We start from the raw sequence: 20,985 nt of genomic DNA, 5'->3' as shown, positions 1-20,985 counted from the left end.
CACCGCCCCTTCCGCCGCCGCCGCGGGAGCCGACGGGCGGCCGGGCCGGGCGCGCAGGATGCTCCGGTCCCTCTGGAGTTTCCTGAAGCGGCACAAGAAGAAATGCCTCGTCCTCGGCACCTTCCTCGGCGGTGAGTGCCCGGCAGCCGGGCCGAGGGACGGCGGCGATAATACGTGCGAGGGGGAGGCGGGCGCGGGGCTTGGCATTGGGGACGTGGGGCCTCCCCGCTGAGCGCTCCTGGATCCCGCCGGGGAGGCCCACTCGGAGCCTGCGCTGGGCCCGGCGAGCCCCCCGTGGCCAGGCGGGTTCCCCGCTGGCTGGAAAAGCTCTGTGCCCCCGGGCCACGGGAGCGGGGAGCTCCGGGAGGCGCTGTGACACAGAAACGCTCCCACCGACCGCCGTGGGGAGAGCCCGGGGGGCAGCAGGACTTTCCCCCCAGGTAGAGAGGGGAATCAGCTCGTCGTCACTTAAGCCCCAAAAGACGGGGCTCGAGGTGCCTGGGCGCTCTTACGGCGGGTGATCGCGTTGCTTTGAAACAGCGATTAACCACGCAAAGCGTGGGTGACATTCGTGTTGCTTACTGTGTTACTTGTGCTTTTAGGATGGAGGCTGAAAGTCTCAACCTTCATATGTGACTTGTGCGTTGAGATGAATTGTTAAAATGTCACAGATTCACAGAATCGATTAGATTGGAAAAGATCTCTTGGCACCACCATGTCAACTAGACCATGGCACTCAGTGCCATATCCAGTCTTTCCTTAAACACCTCCAGTGACAGTGTGACTCCACCGCCTCCCTGGGCAAGCCATTCCAATGTTTAATGACTCCTTCTGTGAAGAAATTCCTCCTAGTGTCTAACCTAGACCTCCCTGGCACAGCTTATGACCATGTCCTCTTGTTTTATTGCTGGTTCCTTGGGAGAAGAGGCCAATCCCCGTCTGGCTACAACCTCCTTTCAGGTAGTTGTAGAGAGTGATGAGGTCTTCCCTGAGCCTCCTCTTCTTAGGCTAAACAACCCCAGCTCCCTCAACTGCTCCTTGTAGAACATACACTCCAAACCCTTCATCAGTTTTGTTGCCCCTCTCTGGACAAATGTAGACTGGCTGCAGACACAAAACTTTCATGGAGAGGATTTGTGTTAATTTTTCAAGCAGTTTTTTCTCCCTTAAGGCTTTTGTCTAACCCATTGTGTCGTCCTGATCTAGTAAGCTTCACCTTTCCTTGGAGTTATTATGGGATTGGTTTTAGTTGGATTTAAAAGAGCACATTGGATCTTTCTGTTAATGATAAAGTGCATAGCTGTACAGCTGGAGATTAGATGCTTCTCAAAAGGTACAGCCATGTCTCTGCACACTCAGTCATCAGATGTACTTGTATCTGACATAAACGACACAGAATTACATTTTACAGAGATGCTAAGGAAAGTTTGTGTTTGTTTATACCCACTAGAACTTGCCTGAACAGTTAAATATTCTGAGAGCTGTGGGGTTTTTGTAATATGTTTTGTCATATATTCAGATGTCTGGCTTGCCTTGTTTCTTGTGTCCTCTACATCCTTTCATCATTAATTCTTCCTGTGTTTTTCCAAAGACTGCCAATTAATACATGATAATAGGTTAGATGATAATAGGTTAGATGATGGTTACTACAGTACTGGTCAGACTGCTTCTCCAGTTGACCCCATCACCTGCAGGTTTTGTGACTCCTCAAGTACAGCACACCACTGCACTTACAGTCCACCATATTAATAAACAGATTTACTTAAATACATCTGGCTGTAACCCAAAACCTGTTCCCCCTGTCTTTAACTGTCTGCGTGAGAGTGGTGGGTGGACAAATGGGAGTAGTAAAAACATCAGTTGTCCCAGTTTCAATTAGTAAACATGGATCAATGTCCAAGAGGTAAAGCAGGTATTGGGGAGCTTGTGGCTCTTAGTAGTCCTGAAAATAGTAGCCTGAAATCCTAAATTCCTCATGTATAAACAGCCTTCTGTCAGCCTGCAAAACAACCTAAAATCCCTGAATTTGCAGTTTTTTCCTAATGTTTGGTGTTGTTTATGTACAGTTCAGTGTCACTTTCACTGAAGTGCTGCTGATTGGATGAAGTGCACTTAAAAAAATAATAATCATGGACTAAAATAAAGTCATTTAAAGAATGACCAATCCATAAACCCCCAAGATGCTCCTCCTCTAACAAGCATTTCAGCTTCTGACTGAAAATACTGAACTATGCTGTCATTTTCTGCAGCATGGATCAAGTACCTATTTCCTCAGCCCATGTAGTATTTGAGGACTCTTGTAGAGAATTGCTTTTTTTGTGTTTGAGGCTGAAGTAAATCGGGGCTTCTGCAAGCAGGTGAACATCATTAGCTGCCAGCAGCTGCAGCTTGCACCATGGTATATTAAGGCATCCTGGGAGATGGTGTGATGTCCTGTGGAGTGCTGCATTACAGTTGCTCAGTGGCTGAATCTAGAGTGCTTTGGCCACCTACCTATTAGTTATGGATCAGACCTTAAAATAACTCCAGGAGCTATGGTAATGTCACCACCAATAGTCAGAACTCTGAGATCTGCAGTGGACTCTCCTCCAGAAAATATTGCCAAATCTTGAAAGGTAGAATGCAAATTTACATGCTGCTTTGACTTGAGGACAGAAGTGGCTCACTGGTTTAAGAAAAGCATCCAGATCTGCTGATTTAATACCAGAGCTTGGAAGCTACAGCTGTCTGGTGTTTGGGTTTTTTTGAAAGCTGCAAGGTGCATTATCTGGGAAGGAGGATGTAACAAGGAAAATGGAACATCAGAAGATTTTAATGATTTTGAGTCTTTTGCTGGCACATGGTCAAAGATTAATGTGAATATTTAATGATTCATTGGACACTACAGCAGAGTCTCTGTGTTATTACTGATACAGAGTTGTATCAGTGTTGTATTACTGAAGCATTGTTGCACCAAAGTCTGAGTTGGTTGGAAGCTTTTCCTCTTTTTACCGAGGTGAATTCCTTATGTGTTATCAGTGGCTGTCATTCTTAGTGTAATCCCAACACAACAACTACAGCTGTCAATCCCAACACTACAACAGATTCTTCTGCTTATGAAGATGTAAACCTCACAAAATAAGAGCTCAAATTGAGGGGGAAAAGCAACTGAAAAATAGGTGTAACTTTTCCTTAATCATAGAGTGGGGTTGAAAAGACTCTGTACAAACCCTTTCTTCAGAAGTTGTTCTTTTAACAATATAAAATAAATTGCACACTAAAAAGACTTTTATCTCTTCAGTCAAGTGAAATCTAGTGGTCTGGAATCAAACCCACTAGAAATATGTAAAGTAGAGAGCGCGTGAGCTAGCATGATGGAGCCGCAAGGACACATTCGTTACAGTAGTTCTTGTTGGATGGGTAGGTTAAAGTAGTTTTTATCTTGGCGCTCAGAATTCAAGGTAGATTTCAGTGGATATTACAAAATGATTCACCATTGAAATTCTATTGCTGCAGTAGAAGAACAAGTTCAGGGTGTGTCTGCAATGTATGGTTCAGATTTCAGTGGTGAATTAATTATCGCTGAATTTCATGTGTTGCAACCTTTGGGTTGCAGAAAGAGCATTTCAGTTCAGAAGTCTGTCTGCTTAGCAGAGAAAGTTGGCTTGGTTTGTGAGTGAGTACAGGGGCATTAAATATGTTTTGGTGGGACTCAGTGCTGTCAAGAGAATAAGGCTTTAGTGCCTGCATAGTTTAAAGATGGTTTTCAACCATAAGGGGACAGTTGTATGTCAGTTGATGCACAGCTTCCTTGAACATAAGGATAAACCACAACTTATGGAGCTGTCCGTGTCCTGGAAGGATGCAGGCTTACACGTGTCAGCACAATTTCTACATAAAACTCTTAAAACTGAAAATTTCCCCCTTTTTTTTTTGTTTTTTTCTGAGGTAAATATGACGGTGAGGGCAAAGGTTACATAGGGTTGTAAATAGGTTTCCTGAACATTCGATGGCTCCTGGTTACCTTCCCACCCTTCTGCTGTGAAGAAAGGAAAGGGCTGAGGGGGAGGGAAGTCATAACTTAGGTGATGTGAGAAATATCTTTGAGGCTACTAGCAGAAACATGTAAGAGCCTGCAGATTTTGTAAACTACTTGCGTTACTTAAATTTAGATGGGAAGAGACTATACAGTGCTACAGCCAAAGAGGGCTACAGAGACAGATTAGGCCACATTTATCTGAAATCTAAGTGTTGCTTCCATAGGATATAGGTACTGTAGACCCCAGGGTACTCCCAGTGTTGTAGGACAGTGCTGTGGTTTAACCCCAGCCGGCAACTAAAGCGCCACAGAGCCACTTGCTCACCCCCTCCGCAACCTTCCCGGTGGGATGAGGGAGAGAATCAGAACTGACCGATGCCCAACAGTCCCTGGGCAATGCCTTCCCCCTTAGCCTTCCCCCTTGTTTTATTGCTGAACAGGACATCCTGTGATGTAGGGTATCCCTTTGATCTGCTAGGATCAGTTGTGTCCCTCCCAACTCCTTGTGCACCCCCAGCCTGCACCCTGGTGGGGCGCTGTGAGAGGCAGAAAAGGCCTTGACACTGTGGAAGTGCTGCTCATCAATAACGGAAACGTTCTCTATTATCAACACTGTTCCCAGCACAAATCCAAAACACAGCCCTGTACCAGCTACTATGGAGAAAATTAATTCCATCCTAATCAAATCCAACACAGACAGCCAGTACAAATGTAAATAAATTTCACTTCGTAGATCAGTTTTAAAGCAGTATAAATTGTAGTTTGAGATCCTTACTGAGGTTCCTGTACTTAACATCAGGTGATGTAATCCTAGTTTGTACCACTCATCTGTTTCTGAACTCTCCAAATCAGAAGCATTGACACTATAGTCTTTTGTATAGTTCCCATTTTGATGAAGGTAGAAAATGGTTTATGGAGGAATGATCTTTGGGCAGTTTCATTATTTCTGAATTTTCTTAATTCCTGGTTTTGTATGAAACATATGGGAAAGAGTCAATATGACATTCCATGTATACAACAATTTAGCTAATTATAAATCTTGTTGCTGCCACTTTTTGCAGACGTCCTATCCCATACTAAGAGGTAAAACCAAATTATATTAGCTGTTGTAAAAAGTTGGTGTTCGCTTTGCTTGTTTGTAATAAGAGAGACTTTCAAAATGTCAGTTTAGTTTCTGACAGGTTTGTTAGCTGATTTGACATTATGGCAGTTCTTAGGACAGAGCTTTCTCTGGTCCTGCTTCCAACTCCAGGTGATGATGTTTTCATGGGATGCGTTCATTCTGGACTTCTTAGAAGTCTGTGTTATTTTGTTATTTTCAAATCTTCTAAATAATTGCTACATGTATGAACATAGATGCACATGGTTGTTTTAAAGTAAATTGTGAACACACATGAGACCAATGGCCAGGTTGGCAGCTTCTTGAAATATCCTGTAAGTCAGAGATTTGCAGAGGCTCCACTGCTGTTTTCAGGCACGAGTGACTAGTGGGCAGAAGGTCATTGTCATAACTAAGACTTGAATTTCCCAAGTGAGGTGCTGTGTCCTCCAGGCAACTTAGAGGCACCTACAAGCCATGCAGGTAACAGAGTCTGTCAGTCTGCTGCTGACGACCAAACTCCGAACTTATTGTTGTTTGTTGGTTTTGCTTCAGCTGTGTGGATGGTGCAACTTTTACCTTGGTTAACCTCTAATGCATTGCATTCCCAAAGATGAGGATGATACCAGATGAGCAACATCTGTTAGCAGTGGGTTAAAGTTATGGCTTAGTTCAGGGGAGGGAGGGAGAAATAAGATGATTAGTAGCTGGTGTTGCATTGTTTTAGACAAGTGTTTTTTCTGGAAACTCCTTTAAACCTGTATGACTGTTACTGCAACTTTGTACCCTCACGAGTCACAGCAGTTCTTAGTACAGAGTAGTCACTCAGCTTTAACAATCAAGTATTAAGAAATTAGCTGTCTAAATCTTAAAGCTACTGCTCCAGCATATCACTCAAGGGTATGCATATGATTCTTCTTGAACTGTTTGCATGCCTACCTATGTCCTGTCTATATTCAGGAAGGGTGTTTTTTTATACTTCTGACTTTTCTACCACAAAACCTGGAGGTGTAAAAGGATTTGTTTTGGGGTGGGGGAAAGTAAGCAAAAGTAGTCATTTAGACAGATGACTCTGTGTTAATGTAATGTGAAAAATGTGGTGGGGTAAAATGATTGGAAAAATCGTGTGTTCAAAAATCATTTGCTAATGCTAAAAAATTGTTTCTATTTCAGTATGTTAGCTGAAAAAAAAATCAGTACCCTGGCAGTTGTGTTCTAAATAGATATTCTTGGCAGGAATTGGTAATTTTTTAGAGAAAAATAATCTGATTGTTATTTATGAAGTCTCATATTGGTTAACAATTTACTGGTCAAATAGCATTTTTTGTAAATGGACTCATAATATTAAAGTTAGCATCTGATGGAGTGAATATCCCATGTGACAAATGGTCAGTCTGCCTAAACACTGAAGCAAGAGAGAGACTTATCAATTTCTATTTTATGAGGCTTTTGGGAAATAAATGGAAATGACTGTGGTTGTTCTAAACTGGTCTGGCTTGTAATGTCCTATTAGGAAACATAATGCCAGTATGAGTAGCTGGATTTTTTTGCAACCATGAACATTGGAGGACAAAGTTGAAAAGCCTTTTGAAATACTGATGATAGTTTTGGAGAACATTTTGAAAGGTTTTGATGACCTAAAAAATGTAGCTGAATTCAAAATCTTGGAGAGTTTGGGCTTGGGTTTTTTTGTTGGTTGTTTTTTTATTATTATTATTATTTTTTAGGTTTTGTAGATTTGGTTTATAAAATTAATTTTGAACCTTTTAGTATTCAACTGTTTGAATGTTCAAATATTAACTTCTAAATGTGAAAATTGAAGAAAGCTTTGTGACTGTGTGTTTAGAAAGTACTTTGTGGAAAAAAAATAAGTAAAGACTGGATTTGTTATTTGAGTTTCTTCTGTGTATCATTATTGACCTGACAGATTTGGAGCTGACTCTCTGTAGAGGAGTTTCAGTACTTAAGTGAATTGCTATAAAGCAGACAGAAGATGATCAACTTGTACAATAGTCTTTTCTGCTTGTGTTGGTTCCTCCCTTATCTCTGTCCCCCCTCCAATTCTCTCATGAGAGACCATGGGAAGCGCTTTTTACACCTAAATAGGTAACTGCTGCTGCCAGTGCATACAGGAGGCAGCAGATGAACTGGATACACAGAAGGTGTTGTAAGAAGCCCCAGGGGGAGGGTCAGAAATCAATGCAAAGCAGCTTACAGTGGGCAAAGGTGCTGAGGATAAGCCTGGAAGATGTAGTGGTATCTTGAGAAATGGCTTGGAAAGCAGGGCAAAGATGAGGAAGGATGAGAAGAGGGCTGTGGGCAGCCTGGACAGATCTCCAAACCTCTGGTGGTGTGGGACAAGTAGTTGGGGAAAACTTCAAGGGGATGTATGTTGGGAGAGGAGATAACGTAGAGTGAAGATTTTTGGTTGGTCTTTGTGGAAGTGGAGATTTATAGTGAAAGTGATAAGGGATGGTCAGGTCCTCAAGACTGAAGTTGGAAACTAGGAACTTGGTAAAAAAGAAGAGCAACAGTCAAGCCCCATTGGAGCTAAGGTGCTTCCTATGGAAGTTTCAGGACCAGCTGAAGGAAGTGTTGGTCTGTAGCATTTTTCTCCTATGTGATTCTTAAGAGTTGAGTTTTATCTCTCCCTCATGGTAATTTTTAATCTCCAGACCTATGCATTCTTGTTTTTTCCTCTATTCTTTTTTTGTTACTCTACATTTTTTTTTCTTTTTTGTTTCAGTCTCTTCAGTATAGTTGGTCACGTTGCAGTAGTACCAGAAATGTCTTCTGTGAATGGCAAGATACCTCTTCTTGGCAAAGTTTCTTATACTGCTTCAAGTCGTTACCCCTGAAATTTTAATTAATTTTGAAAACATTATTTCTGATATTACTTTGTCGATCATTATTTAAATACCCAAGACCCACATATCCAAAAAAACCCCTCTATGCACTCTTATGGTTTAAAATCAAAGAAAAGGGCTGAAGGGACCTTTCTCACTTTTTTAAAGCACCTTTTAATATGAGTATTTCTCTGTAGGAGTCTATTTACTGGGAAAATATGGGCAGAAGAAAATCAGAGAAATCCAAGAACGAGAGGCAGCTGAATACATTGCCCAAGCACGAAGGCAGTATCATTTTGAAAGTAATCAGAGGACATGCAATATGACAGGTAAGAAAAGGAAATAGCTGCTGTTCTTGATAGGTAGGATTACTTGGGGGTACATACTACATATTGTCAGGATAGAAGAAAAATAGAAATGTAGTGCTCCATAAATAGAGTTGTTTTGCATAATAAAAAGACTCTGAAGAACAGAGGATTGAAGGCGTTTTAGGGGACATCTGAACCCTTATCCATCTATAATCATACAAGTATACATGCAGGTTACAATTTTTTTTCATGTCAAGATCCTTTTTCCTTAAACTGCATGTGGTACTGAGGTATGAAACAACATCCAGATTCAAACAATACTGAATTTACATCAGGATGATTGTGTTCATTATAACACATTGTTATAGCACGTTATAGCTGCATAGAGAACTTGTGGGTAAATGTTATTTACAAGTAAGAGGCACATCAGCCCATTAGTTTCCTACACAGTTAAAAGGTACCTGACTAGGTGGGGAGCAAAAAACAAAAGTATTTTTCTTACAGCACCAGTCTTAGGATTTTTGGAGAGGAGATGGCAGAGTGGAGTTTAGCAAGGTCCTTGTCGTTCTTGTAAGTGCAGGCTATTTTTATAAAACAAATTGGACAGCATTTTCTTTTTCTGTTGAAATTTTTAATGGCTTCTTGGGTGGCTGTAAGTGCTTTCTGTGCACTTTGTTTACCCTGACCAGTTGGTATTTCATTTTCATCTTTTCTGGTTTGTACTGCTGGGATTGATTTTGCTGCAAGAGCTAAGTTTTTCTATGCCCTTCTTTGTATGAAGTATCTTCTCTCTGGCAGCATGCATTCCTGACGAGATGTTTCATACTTTGTTCTTAGTGTCTATTATGTTTTCTGTTTCCTGTTCCCATCATATAACAGCAGATCAGACATTGCTCTGAAAGTAAAGGATTTTTTTCACATCAGGTTTCTTTCATTTGAAACATACCTTTCTCTGGTTCTCTTGTTGGAAAAAAACAAACCTCAGATACTTTTCTTCTCGCTTGGAGAAATGCAGCAGTGTAGATTTTCACCAGATTTTCTTTTGGGGAGTTGGAGTCAGGATGATGTATATGTAGGATGTGAGTGGACATTTGCAGCTAGAGCCAATAAAAACGTGTAGTGACAATAAGGGCAGCATTGTCCCTGAGCTCGTAAGAGGCACACAGGTTATTGCACCTCTGAGTACTCCCAGGGTTTCCTATTTTGCTTGTCCTCCCAGCTTTGCCTGTTGAGCAATGGGACATACATTGTATAGCACCTATTGAGTGTGAGGTGGGGATAGGTTTATGATGTTTGGAGTTTTTTTATGTTGATGGGTTTTATTTGTTTGCTTTTTTTTTTTTCTTTTAACAACAGTACTGTCAATGCTTCCAACACTGAGGGATGCCTTAATGCATCAGTTAAATTCTGAGAGTCTCACATCTCTTCTTAAAAATAGGTAAGACTATTTTAATTGTGTTAAACTGCATTTGTTTTGATCACAAGTTTTTGTCAAATTATATTGTGTAGAGAGCATGCAGGATTTTGGTTCTCTGCCCCATGAGGTCACTAGTCTTAAAGTATTTCAAAATCACTGTGTAAATATTCTGCGTCGTGTTAGATGTGTTTTGATAGGTATGGCTGGCGTTTTGCAAACATTACAAGAATTTATTATTCCTTTAAGATGTTGCAGTGAGAGGCATGTTTTTTGTTGGAATGCTTTTAAGGTACATAGATAAAAATACTTAGAGGATCTCATGGCTGAGCTTCGCGAACGAAGATTTGGGAAGGCTTTATCCACATTTGTTACAGGCACGTTGGTGACTTATGAGGCCAATACGTGACAGACATATCCGGTTGCAAAAGGCACAACAGAAAGACTCCTTAGATGGTGTATTCCGCAGGACACGGTTCTTCCTGCGTTGCCTTTTCTCCTCGAGAGAGATCCTGCGTGTGTTCTCAAAGGCTTCCGCAGCGTTATGGATGCTGTGTCTCCAGGCCTCCCGATTTGAGGCCAGAGTGGACCAATTATGGTGATCAATAAGGCCAAGGCTGAGATGTTGTTTCAGGGAGTCCTTGAATCTTTTCTTCGGGGCTCCTCTCTTGCGGCAGCCAGTGGCAAGTTCACCATAGAGCAAGATCTTAGGGAGGCGGTGGTCCTTCATCCTGGAGACGTGCCCTGCCCATCGCAGCTGTGTTCTCATCAGCATGGCCTCTACACTTGTGACTGCTGTTTGCTCAAGAACAGATGTATTGGTCACAAAATCTGACCAGTGGATGTTTAAGATTGTACGGAGGCAGCGCTGATGGAAGCGTTCTAGGAGACGCAGGTGGTGGCGGTAGATGACCCATGATTCGGAACCATACAAGAGAGTAGACAACACTATGGCTTTGTAAACACTGATCTTTGTGCTTTTCTTCAAGTGTTTATTACGCCATACTCTTTTGTGGAGTTTTCCGAAAGCACTGTATGCCTTTGCCAACCTGTTGTCTATCTCCCCGTCAGTCTTACCATCCGAGGAGATGAGGCTACCTAGGTAATTAAACTGCTGGACTGATTTGAGCTCTGATTCACCAATGGTGATATGGGGATGATGGAAGACTTCCTGAGGTGCAGGTTGATGGAGAACTTCTGTCTTCTTTAGGCTGACTTCCAGCCCAAAGAGCTCAGCAGCATCTGCAAAGCAGGATGTTAAACGTTGCAGAGCTTAGAGGATCTAGTCTTCTCTCAAACAGGAGTGAGTGAATTGTTGATGTTGTGTTTGTAAAGATGTTTTTGTAATCTTATCAAGTTCAGAAGTGAGTAGAAGTGGAAAGTATCCAAGATGAGATTGGAAATGGATGTAAGCAAAGAGAAGTAATTTTCTTCCCTCCTTTTTTTTTGAAGTAGAACAAATAGGGGCACGTCATACATTAAGAGAAATGCTGCCCTGTCAGAAACCCCCCCCTGGATTTCCTTATTACTGCAGGAATAAATTGCCTATTTTTAAATACATAAAGGGCATTATAGCATACCTTAAATGTAAACTGCTTGTCATCTGGCACAGAGTAAAAGTGTTATGTAGGCAGTTAACACAGGGCTTCTGACTCACTCGAGACTGTCTTTCTAGTTTACCTCCCACTAGTTTATTTATGTAGCTATAACTTCAACTGTCCAGCATTTAATAGGTTACCAATTCAATCACTTTTTTTCAGTCAAAAAACTTCCACAACAGGGCAACAGAATGAGATATTTAAAGGGGGAATTGCAGCCTGAACGATGTTTTTATAATAAATTATCTGAGAATTTGGAACTGTAATTGAATATTATTTACCTGAAATAACAAGAAATTAGGAAAAATTAATTTTTATGGAAAAAATGTGTTTATCGTAATAAGAGTCTTACTCAAGGAAAAAATTAGACTGAATGAACAAAAGAGCTTGTGGATCACCACATATGTCATCCGGACTGTGCAGCAAAATAGTCTACAACAGTTTGTAATCCTTTATTCAGTGGTGAAGAAATATAATGCCTTAGTTTGTTCTCTGTAGCAAGCATTCTTTTATCAAAATATACCGTTTCTCTAACTCGTTTGACTAGCTGAAGCAGTTTATGGGTACATTGACACACCTCTCAATTCCAACAATCCCAGTGAAAATAGATATTAGACTTCTTTGTTATTATGCATTTTTGAAAACAAATATTTTTTTTAAATTCTTGTTACATGGAATATTCTGTAAGCACGGATGTGCCATGGATCATTGTGTCTCTTCCAGCTATCGTTTATATAACCTGTCTATTATTTGGAGTTGTAGACCTAATAGTTTGTTCTACCAGTTCACCTGCATTATTTGATAGTAGTGAAATTAAAAATACATTGTTTATGTAAGTGATATAGGGGTCAAACTGATGCCAGAGTGCAGATGTTGTGCCTGTAAAGAGAAATGATTTCTGGTGAAAAGTGTATTTTTCTTTTTGTAAACTAGGTTACTGTAAAGTCTAGGTTAATTTGAACTCTCAGTCCTAAATATTTAAACGTTAATTCTGATGCTAAGAAATTATCAAATGTTTCCCTAAGTGACTTTTACAATATATATATCTTCCATGATAGATACACAGTAACCATTCTTTACTGACAGTGCTTAACAGGTGAGAATGGCTGATGAGTTTTGGATGATTAGCTGACTCTTATCCCTGCTACTGCTGCTTGCTAAGATTACCTCTGGATAGTAGTTACAAATATGACATGTACCTTAGGCAGTTCAGGTGTGTCTGCCCAATCTACAGTCTTACTATTTTGACTGCAGAATATATAAAATTTTAGGTATTGGTCAGGTCAAAAGGTGAACCTCAACCAAAGAAAAGAGATTAGCATACGTTTGTGTGGGTGGCACAAGATTTTTTTTCCACAGATGGTCATGATCTCTTTGTTTTTTGATGATCAAATATAAACTTTAGACCCACGTCAGGCAATGGTAATTCTTGCAAGAAAGTAGGGTGATCCTGCACTTATTATGCAGAGGCAGATAGAGGAAGCCCTGCTGAACTGAGTTTGCTTTAAATATATAGAGAATCAAGGCCCCAGAAAAGACCACTTTGTGCCATCAGTGGGCTTTTTCTGATTGCTTATTGTAGTAGTTCAGAATTGATCATATAAGTGTGTAATTGACATGACTAAAGGCTACATTTATACATTACATTTGGGATATCTTTTTTTATGTGTTGTTTATATAGTGCCTTCTTGAATGAAGCAAATGGATATAGACCTGAATTTGATCTGAATAATTGTGGTAGCTAAATGAGCTTGCCTTAGAGCACTGTTATTTCATTTAGCATATTTATTAATTTCCACGGAAAATATACTTCTTAGTGTTTAATATTTCCATTTATTTTTCCCACAGGCCAGCAAACAAGTTAGAAATATGGGAGGATTTAAAGATAATAAGTAAGTGGAAATAAGAGATTACATCTGCATAATTATTTAGCTTAAATTTAAAATGTCTTTCACACCATTTAAAAGGCACACTTTAAACTGGGTTGTTGTTTCAGTAGGTATGAAAACAGTGTAACACACTACATGGCAAACCTCCTCCCTGCCCCTCCTCCCAAAGGCTTCTCATGATGGAACTTTTTCTTAGCCCCAAGGGAAGTTAGAAGCTTGGACACCAAGGTGAAGAATGTTATTGCCCTTCCTGTTACTCTGCTCAAGAAAACTTTGTGAGACCTTTCTGTGTCATCACAGGAAAAATCAAACTAGTTTTTCTGAAATTCTGCGTTGAATCTAATGGAAAATGTTAATCAGAAATGTAGGCCAGCCCTTACATGGTCATTGGTTTCCTCTTCTTGAGCCTGTTGGAGAGAACCACCATAGCAGTGGTCATGAACCTTTTGGTTCATCTTCTTTTTTATTGTCTGATGGAAGCAGTGGAAGGGAAGGAAAAATAGTGGGTTCAGATAATTATGCTGTGAAATACCACAGCTTTTGGTTTTGTTTCTCCTTTTCACAAGGCCTTTACAGATCCTACAGATCCTACTTTTGATCTGACTCCTTTCTTTCTGTGTCTTTGCACTCATCCATATTTATTTATTCTGCACATCCTCCTAGCCTTCTGACTGGTAGCTGATGTTTATTTTAATTTTCTTTCACTAGATCCTAGCTGCTCCTGCCTTAGGTAACTTTTTTCTCAAGCTGCAGTTGTGCCTTCTGTGTCTTAACTGCCTGATGAGGGCTACCATAGACTGTGTATTTCCTGGTCTAATGAAGAGAAATCATTTGACAGTAAATATTTTTCTTCTGAAGCAAGTTGTATAAATTTTATTTTTCTCAAAATAACTTGAGTAGTGTGCAAAATTATATTAATACAGGACTTCAAATGGGATACTCTAGATGTAGCTCCAGCACATTAGACTCATGACCATATTGGGTATGTATTGTGAAAATATGTGTTATGACAACCAGTGAGAGAAATGTGACTGTGTATTTAAAAATCATCAGCACTTCTTGAGTCTTGGAGAGCATGCTCTCTCCTTGACTCACCCTTATTTCTTTGACCTTGAAGTTACTTTGTTTTCTCTTTTCAAGGTTTCACAAGGAGCATCGTAGCTGTGTATAGTACCTGTATGCTGGTAGTTCTCTTGCGAGTCCAGTTGAATATTATTGGTGGTTACATCTACCTAGATAATGCTGCACTCTGCAAAAATGGCATAGTAAGTTTCTTGGTTTGTTTCAGAGGTATAATTTCTAGGAAGTGAAAGGATTATTTGGTGAGAGATAAAAAGGGCATAGCTTAGGAGTATCAGAATGAAACTGAGAGTTCTTACAAGAGTGGGAAATGTGGAAGCATTACTGCAAGTAAGATATATTGATGACTTTTTAATACCCTCTAAATTTGGATGATTTGGTGATGCTGTTGCTTAACTGAATACTAGCCATATTGAAGAATGCTTTTTGTCTGCATTTCTCTTCCTTAATCATGTCTAAACACCAACATGACATGTTTGCTTTAATTTTTTTGTGGAACGGTAATACTGTATGAACGATCCAAGATATGTATGCAAATTTATATAAATGCTTAGGTCTTTCTAGCACATACATTAATTCCCCCAGTTTAATTTTTCTAGGATTAAAGAAAATAGATGTTGTCTTTCAAATTTTGACTATTTTGTTTAACTACAAAAGGCCATCTAAATGTCTGTTGGTGGGGCCAAGCAAGGTAGAAGACTTGTTTTTTGTTTGTGTAGGATATCTATCACTGCTCAATAAAAACAGATCGATCCCACAGTAAGCAAGTACGCATTGTAGAGAGTGAGATCTGCAAATTGTTGGATGGCTTGTCTAAAAGTAATGGATACAAACTTTGATTAGTTCTCATATGCCCCCCTGTGATAGCTCCTGCTGAGAGTCAAGGAACAGCATGTCAAGGCAGGTCTGAGAAAACCTTTCATTAGGGAGGCCAGGGTTGACTAAGGTCATGCTTCATTTTGTAAAACCTGAAAAAGCTTTTTTAGAAGGGCAAGATGAGTTTGGACTGGAAACATGTTTCCTTTCTGTTATTTTTTTCAATACAGAAGTGGGTTGACAGGGCCAATCTGAGGCACTCCACCGGAGCAAATTGAGATCCTGTCTCTCAGTTACTGAAAGCTTCTTTTCTGTCAGATAAGCTTTTGTTAGGTTTCAGCATAAATAACATACTCCACTAGTTTTGATTTCTGGGATGGTGGAGGGTCTATTTGCACGTACAATGCAGGTTTTTAAGAGACTTACCTTTATATGAATGAAAATGAAAGTTTTCTGTGCCACTGAAGATGGAAGAGAGATCTGTATAGGATTGAAGAAAATAATGCAAGAGGAGTTATGAAAGATCCAGGGGTTGACAGCAGGAACAGTCAGAAGCTACAGTTGCACCAGAATGGGGGAATCCATCTGCTGCAGGGTATTATAAAGATTAAGGAAATCGGTGGCAGCTGGTTTGAAATGATTTCTGCATTGTTCTCTATTGACATGTTACAGAACTGTTGTTTTTTTCCCTACAGACACCATTAGCTCCCCCTGAAGTTCAGCAGCAATATTTATCGAGCATTCAGCACCTTTTAGGAGATGGTATGGTGCTTATTATGAGCTAACAACACTTACAAAATTCTACTTTTTTCTAGACTTGAACAAATCATTAGAATAACTTTGACACTTTCTTCCTTCTAGGACTGACTGAGTTAATAACTATTGTTAAACAAGCTGTGCATAAAGTTTTTGGAAGGTAAGAGCCTGTGTTTCTCTGTGGTTAGCTTTTAAGTTTTATTGTGATGACTGTTCCCAAAGCAATGAGTTTTATGAGAATAAATAAAAAAGGGGTTATATCGACTTTTTCAAAACCATGTTTTTATTATAGCAGGCTGTGTGTGCCATTCCAAACCAAGGCAGTAGATTGGGGTCCTGTTACTTCTGAACATGTTATTGGTAAGAAGAGAAAAAATCATTATTCATTTTGCAATCAACACTGTAGCCTTTTTCCTTTCCAGTATTTCCCTTAAGCACACCCTGTCTCTTCTGGACCTGGAACAGAAACTTAAAGATATCAGGAAAGTAGTGGAACATAAAGATTCAGATCAGATTGCATCTTACTCTCCCTTATGTCATTATCTGATGCCTGATGAAGAAAACCCCTTGGCTAGCCAGGTACTTGTTTCAGTTTCTTTCATCTACCTTTTTTCATTCTGCATTTTTGTTTCTTTTTGGGGGTGAGGGAAGGGTGCGTAATAGTCCTCTATTGTGCCATGGTGTCTGTGATTTATGATGGAAGAGGTTCCACCATTTATTAAAGTGTCCTTATCTCTTTAATTTAGGCAAAGTTACATTTTCTGCAGATTTGACTGAAAACAAGTGTCATCCTCAAAAAGTCAGCTTTGTGCACAGAAGCACTGCCCAGTTACTGCTTTTAGCCTGTGGCCGAAGTTGTGACACAGTGCAGCTTAACTCAACCCTAAGCTACGTTGTACAGCTTGTGCTGCTGTACTGGCAGAGTTCATGGAGCATTGTAGCATCTTGACCGATGCACGGGTTGATGGTGTGCTGCGGTCCTTTGTTGCTTTGGGCTGGAAAATGAACAGGAAGCCAAGAGAAGGGTGTATCTAATCGCAACTGTAATATTAATTTCCTACATTTTGTGAAGGTGTTTGTCTCCACTGTCACCACAGGTTGGAGAAAACTCACTCTTCACTTGGTTTTACACTCATGTAAAGATGAGACATGGGCTTCAACGTGTGACTGCATGTACTTACCACTTTAGCTTAAGCTGATATGCTGGGTGTATTTCAATTTTGAAGGTCAAAAGTGGAAAAATGCTTTGCCCAATTAGTCTGGTACTTCCTGCTAGTATTGTTTTTAGTTAAAAAAAAAATCCTACAGTGACGATTTAAAACACAAATTATAAAGAATCTGATTTATGACAATATTTTCTTTTAGATTTGACTTGTACATCTTGACTTTATTCTGTGATACACAACTTTTTTATTTCTACTCTTATCCTCGTGGTTGCTGATTAAACTTACTAAACAGTGTCCGTCTTTGCTTTTTCTAGGCTTGTGGACTCACAGAAAGAGATATTGCTACAATTAAATTACTGAATGAAACTAGAGATATGCTAGAAAGGTATAGAGAAATAACCTGTATTCACATTAAACTCCTCACAACTATTGTTTATGTAAGACAATTACTTTCATATAAAAAGTTCTCAACTTTTCATTTGTGAAATGTGAGCGTTCTGCATTAAATTTTTACGTTCACTAATTGTAGGCTGGGATTTTCAAAAATCTGGGAGCTCTGAAACTTATTTGTAAGAAATAATCCTGCCTTAATGAGATAAACCAGGATGTCCTTCCCAGTCAGATCTCTTATCTGTTCCTCACCTGTTCTGTAGTTGTGCAGGAAAAGAAGAGTACTTCTTTTCTGCCAAAGCAGGATAAATTGAGAGTAATTTTATTGGATTTATTTGATTTGATAAAGTGAACACCAGTATTGGCTTACTGGAATTTATTTTTAGTGCATGGTTTTGAGAGTGGTTGTATGTGTACTTTTACCAGAGAAAGCTATCAAAGTGAGGCTTCTAGAATAAACACAGGATATGAGGGAATTGAGGCAAATGCTAAACTATTCTTACCATTTAGCTGCTAGGGATCTGGGGCATTTTAAGGGTAAGTCCCTTCTATGTTATTACTTAGTAAGAAACAGAAGTGAGAAATGCTTTAGGCTTAACTCGGTTTTAGGGTAGAGTCTGGGTTGTTGAAGGAGCTGGTCTTTGGTGAGGTGGCAATACTAATGGCATTTATCTGGGTTGTACATGCCCCCCTTAGGGGAGGCACATCTGAGGCACTGAATACTTGCAAGGTTTTTTAGTTGGAAAACATAAAACCCAGGAGTCAAACCTTTTATTATTATTATTGTTATTACTATTATCATCATCATAATTATTATTATTTATTTTCAGTCCGGACTTCAGTACGGTTTTGAGCACATGTTTAAACAGAGGATTCAGTCGACTGCTGGACAATATGGCAGAGTTTTTTAGACCTACTGAAAAGGACCTCTCTCAGAATGGCTCTGTAAATAGGTAACTATTTCCTTCTGTTGTGGTTCTCATATCACTAGTGTTTTGCGTTCATAGTGAATTCCAGAAAGCCTCTTGATTTTCCTGCCTTCTTGAAGCTCTCATGCTGGAAGTATTATTCTGCTTCTTGCTCTTCAAGAATCACTGCATTCTCCTTGTTTTGTTCAGGTAGACAGCTAGGAGGATTTCATGGGTGGAAAAAAACATGCAAGAGTATAGGTGAGGTATCTTTCCCACCATTACTTGCAGATCTAGAAGCAGAAATCAATGACCTATACCTTCCACTGTTTGCCTCAACACTGCACTGGCAGACTGCCTTTTTTTGGGCTAGGGAGGGTTTACCCCACTGGTGGTGACTACTGGCAGATGTGCTGCAGTACCTCCCTGTGAGGCCATGAGGAAGAGCCTTCCCGTGCAGCTCATGAGCCCTGTGTGCCCCAGTCTCTGTCACTCTGGTTTTCAGGGAAGCTGGGTGGGCATTGCTGTGACCCTCCAAACACAGGGAGCCAAAGCATCCACAGAGCTCTAGGTTCTTTGCTGGTATGCTGATAAAATATAGTAACACTCAGGATTTTCTACATATTCCTAGAAGACAGCTTAAAAATAGCTTTTATTTCGAAGTTAGCTTTGGTTTTAAACAGTGAGGTGAGACTGTTACAAATTCAAAAGCTGAGTTCAAATCCTTGAAATATTATTTCTGAAGTATTAAAATTAAAACCTTGAATGTTTTATGTGTGTTTATTTTAGTAACTGATGGCTTTCAGAGGGTCTTATTTTTATTTAAATATATACTATTTACATCACTTAAAATACCCCAAAGAGTGTAGTTTGGCTGTCTGTCCTAAGCCTGGTTTAGTTTGAAATAGTGTGAGACTGTAGACTGGCACTTCTATCACCTGTCTACATACGCACACGTGTAAAGGTTCTGGCTAAACCATAATTTGCTTGCATGAGAAGCAAGTATGAAACGTTGTGTAATAGGAAGACCAACTGAAATTAACTTTGGTACTCCTCTATATGAAATGAAAGGCTTGACAGGGATAAAAAAACCTTCATCTGTACGTTTTAGTTTGCAGTCTTGCAATTCTTACTTTTTAAGTAGTAATTACTTAGAATTCTAATAATCACAGTTTAGTGGTTTTACCAATGTCAGAGCAGTTCTGGGTCAATATTTTTTGGTTTTTTCTAGTCTTTCCAGTGTCAGTCTTCCTTTAGCCAAGATAATTCCAATAATAAATGGGCAGATCCATTCAGTATGCAGTGAAACGCCCAGTCACTTTGTTCAGGTAAGGATCTTCCTTATTTACAGTATTCCAAGTAAAATTTCAAAATTAATGTTGTATATTTCTTTTTAATAAATTCATTCTTTTTACTTTCACTGGCTTTTAAAAAATGGGAAACAATTGGCATAAAAAGCTTTTTGTACATTTATATCTTCCAAAAATATGCTGTTTTTCTAGAACCTCTTCCTTCTGTTGAACTGTGCAGATGCACAGACAGGTCTTTTAACTTGGTTCGACTTGCAGTTCTGCCCACAAACCTTTCTAAAGCAAGAAATTTGAGTAATGTGTCTGTGGAGGCACCAGGTGTTTTTCTCATGATGAATTCTGTACTGCAGCAAAACCAGAATGGCGTTGGATGTGTTCAATTAAGCAAATTTATTTTTTACATTTCTTCCAGGACCTGTTGATGATGGAACAAGTGAAAGATTTTGCTGCTAATGTTTATGAAGCTTTTAGTACCCCTCAGCAACTGGAGAAATGACTCGCACACTTTTAGGAATAGATGGTGTATTTATAACAAATCCTTTGCAACTACTGGTGAGACTTGGGTTAATTTTTTAATGGTGTAGGAGTGGCAGACCAGCAGAAAGAACACTGAGAAAAGTGGGAGTGAGCCCATATTTGTTCTAATAGAATTATGTTTCAAGCACCCATTAAAAGTATTCTTGTTGAAAGAATCATTGTATGTAAAGACTTTTCTATTAAAAAAGTCGTTAAATTCCTCTGTATTTAATTTGATTATTTTTATTGCATCTAAAAGGCATCTGGTGGCAGTATTACAGCAGGTTACTAAAAAACCCATTTGTTTGCCCTGGAGTGTGTAAGTTTTGGAAAGAACTAATGATAGTGATCTAAGAATAGCACAGAGTAGCAGAATGAAGTAATGCTTTTTGCTTCTTCTCCCCTCAAATTTTTCTTTTTATAAAGGAAATTTATTTCACTTAACTTTACAAACATTATTCCAAAGTCTCTTGTTCTTCAGAAGGCCTTTGCCAACAGATGCACGTTCCTCTTGAATGAGCTGGGGGCATGCTCTCTGTTACTTAATACTAAAGGAATGTGGGTTTTTAGATGTTCTCTTGTTTATGCTGTTCAAACAGCTACACTGTACACATTAACTTGTAAATATTTTATCTTAATTTGTATTAATTTTGAGCCCAATTGTCTGTATTGTAATAAAATATTTTAATGTAAAATTTGTGCGTGTATTAACATTACTAGCAGGAAAGGGAATAACCAAATTTGGCACACCACTCAAAATTCTGACATAGTTGAAAGAATAAATTTAAATTACCTAGTAATAATTTTGCACTCAGCAACATTAGTCAGGAAAAATAAACCTTAAATCTCTACACTGAAGCAGAAACAATTA

The 20,985-nt window shown here is 39.3% G+C and overlaps 1 protein-coding gene across 1 annotated transcript; it reads left to right on the top strand.

The window, feature by feature from the left end:
* The first annotated feature begins 14 nt into the window (after positions 1–14).
* Positions 15–20,809, top strand: PEX3 (peroxisomal biogenesis factor 3). The gene is made up of 12 exons (XM_032681807.1): positions 15–131; positions 8,161–8,292; positions 9,628–9,709; positions 13,132–13,175; positions 14,313–14,437; positions 15,764–15,830; positions 15,930–15,984; positions 16,247–16,403; positions 17,305–17,375; positions 18,211–18,333; positions 19,520–19,616; positions 20,011–20,809. Exons 1-12 carry the CDS (start codon positions 59–61, stop codon positions 20,092–20,094), a joined length of 1,110 nt encoding a protein of 369 aa, XP_032537698.1. The 5' UTR covers positions 15–58; the 3' UTR covers positions 20,095–20,809.
* Positions 20,810–20,985: the final 176 nt, after the last annotated feature.

The sequence above is a fragment of the Chiroxiphia lanceolata genome, chromosome 3, assembly GCF_009829145.1.
Source record: "Chiroxiphia lanceolata isolate bChiLan1 chromosome 3, bChiLan1.pri, whole genome shotgun sequence".
NCBI lineage: Eukaryota > Metazoa > Chordata > Aves > Passeriformes > Pipridae > Chiroxiphia > Chiroxiphia lanceolata.
This window is presented reverse-complemented; position numbering and strand designations above follow the sequence as displayed.

What these genes read in the sequence shown, in the direction of transcription:
- PEX3 (XM_032681807.1), top strand. Translation starts at nt 59, where the DNA reads ATGCTCCGGTCCCTCTGGAGTTTCCTGAAGCGGCACAAGAAGAAATGC. An exon ending in AAAACCCCTTGGCTAGCCAG is followed by an intron (nt 16,404 to 17,304) that starts GTACTTGTTTCA and finishes TGCTTTTTCTAG; the next exon opens with GCTTGTGGACTCACAGAAAG. An exon ending in CAGAATGGCTCTGTAAATAG is followed by an intron (nt 18,334 to 19,519) that starts GTAACTATTTCC and finishes GGTTTTTTCTAG; the next exon opens with TCTTTCCAGTGTCAGTCTTC.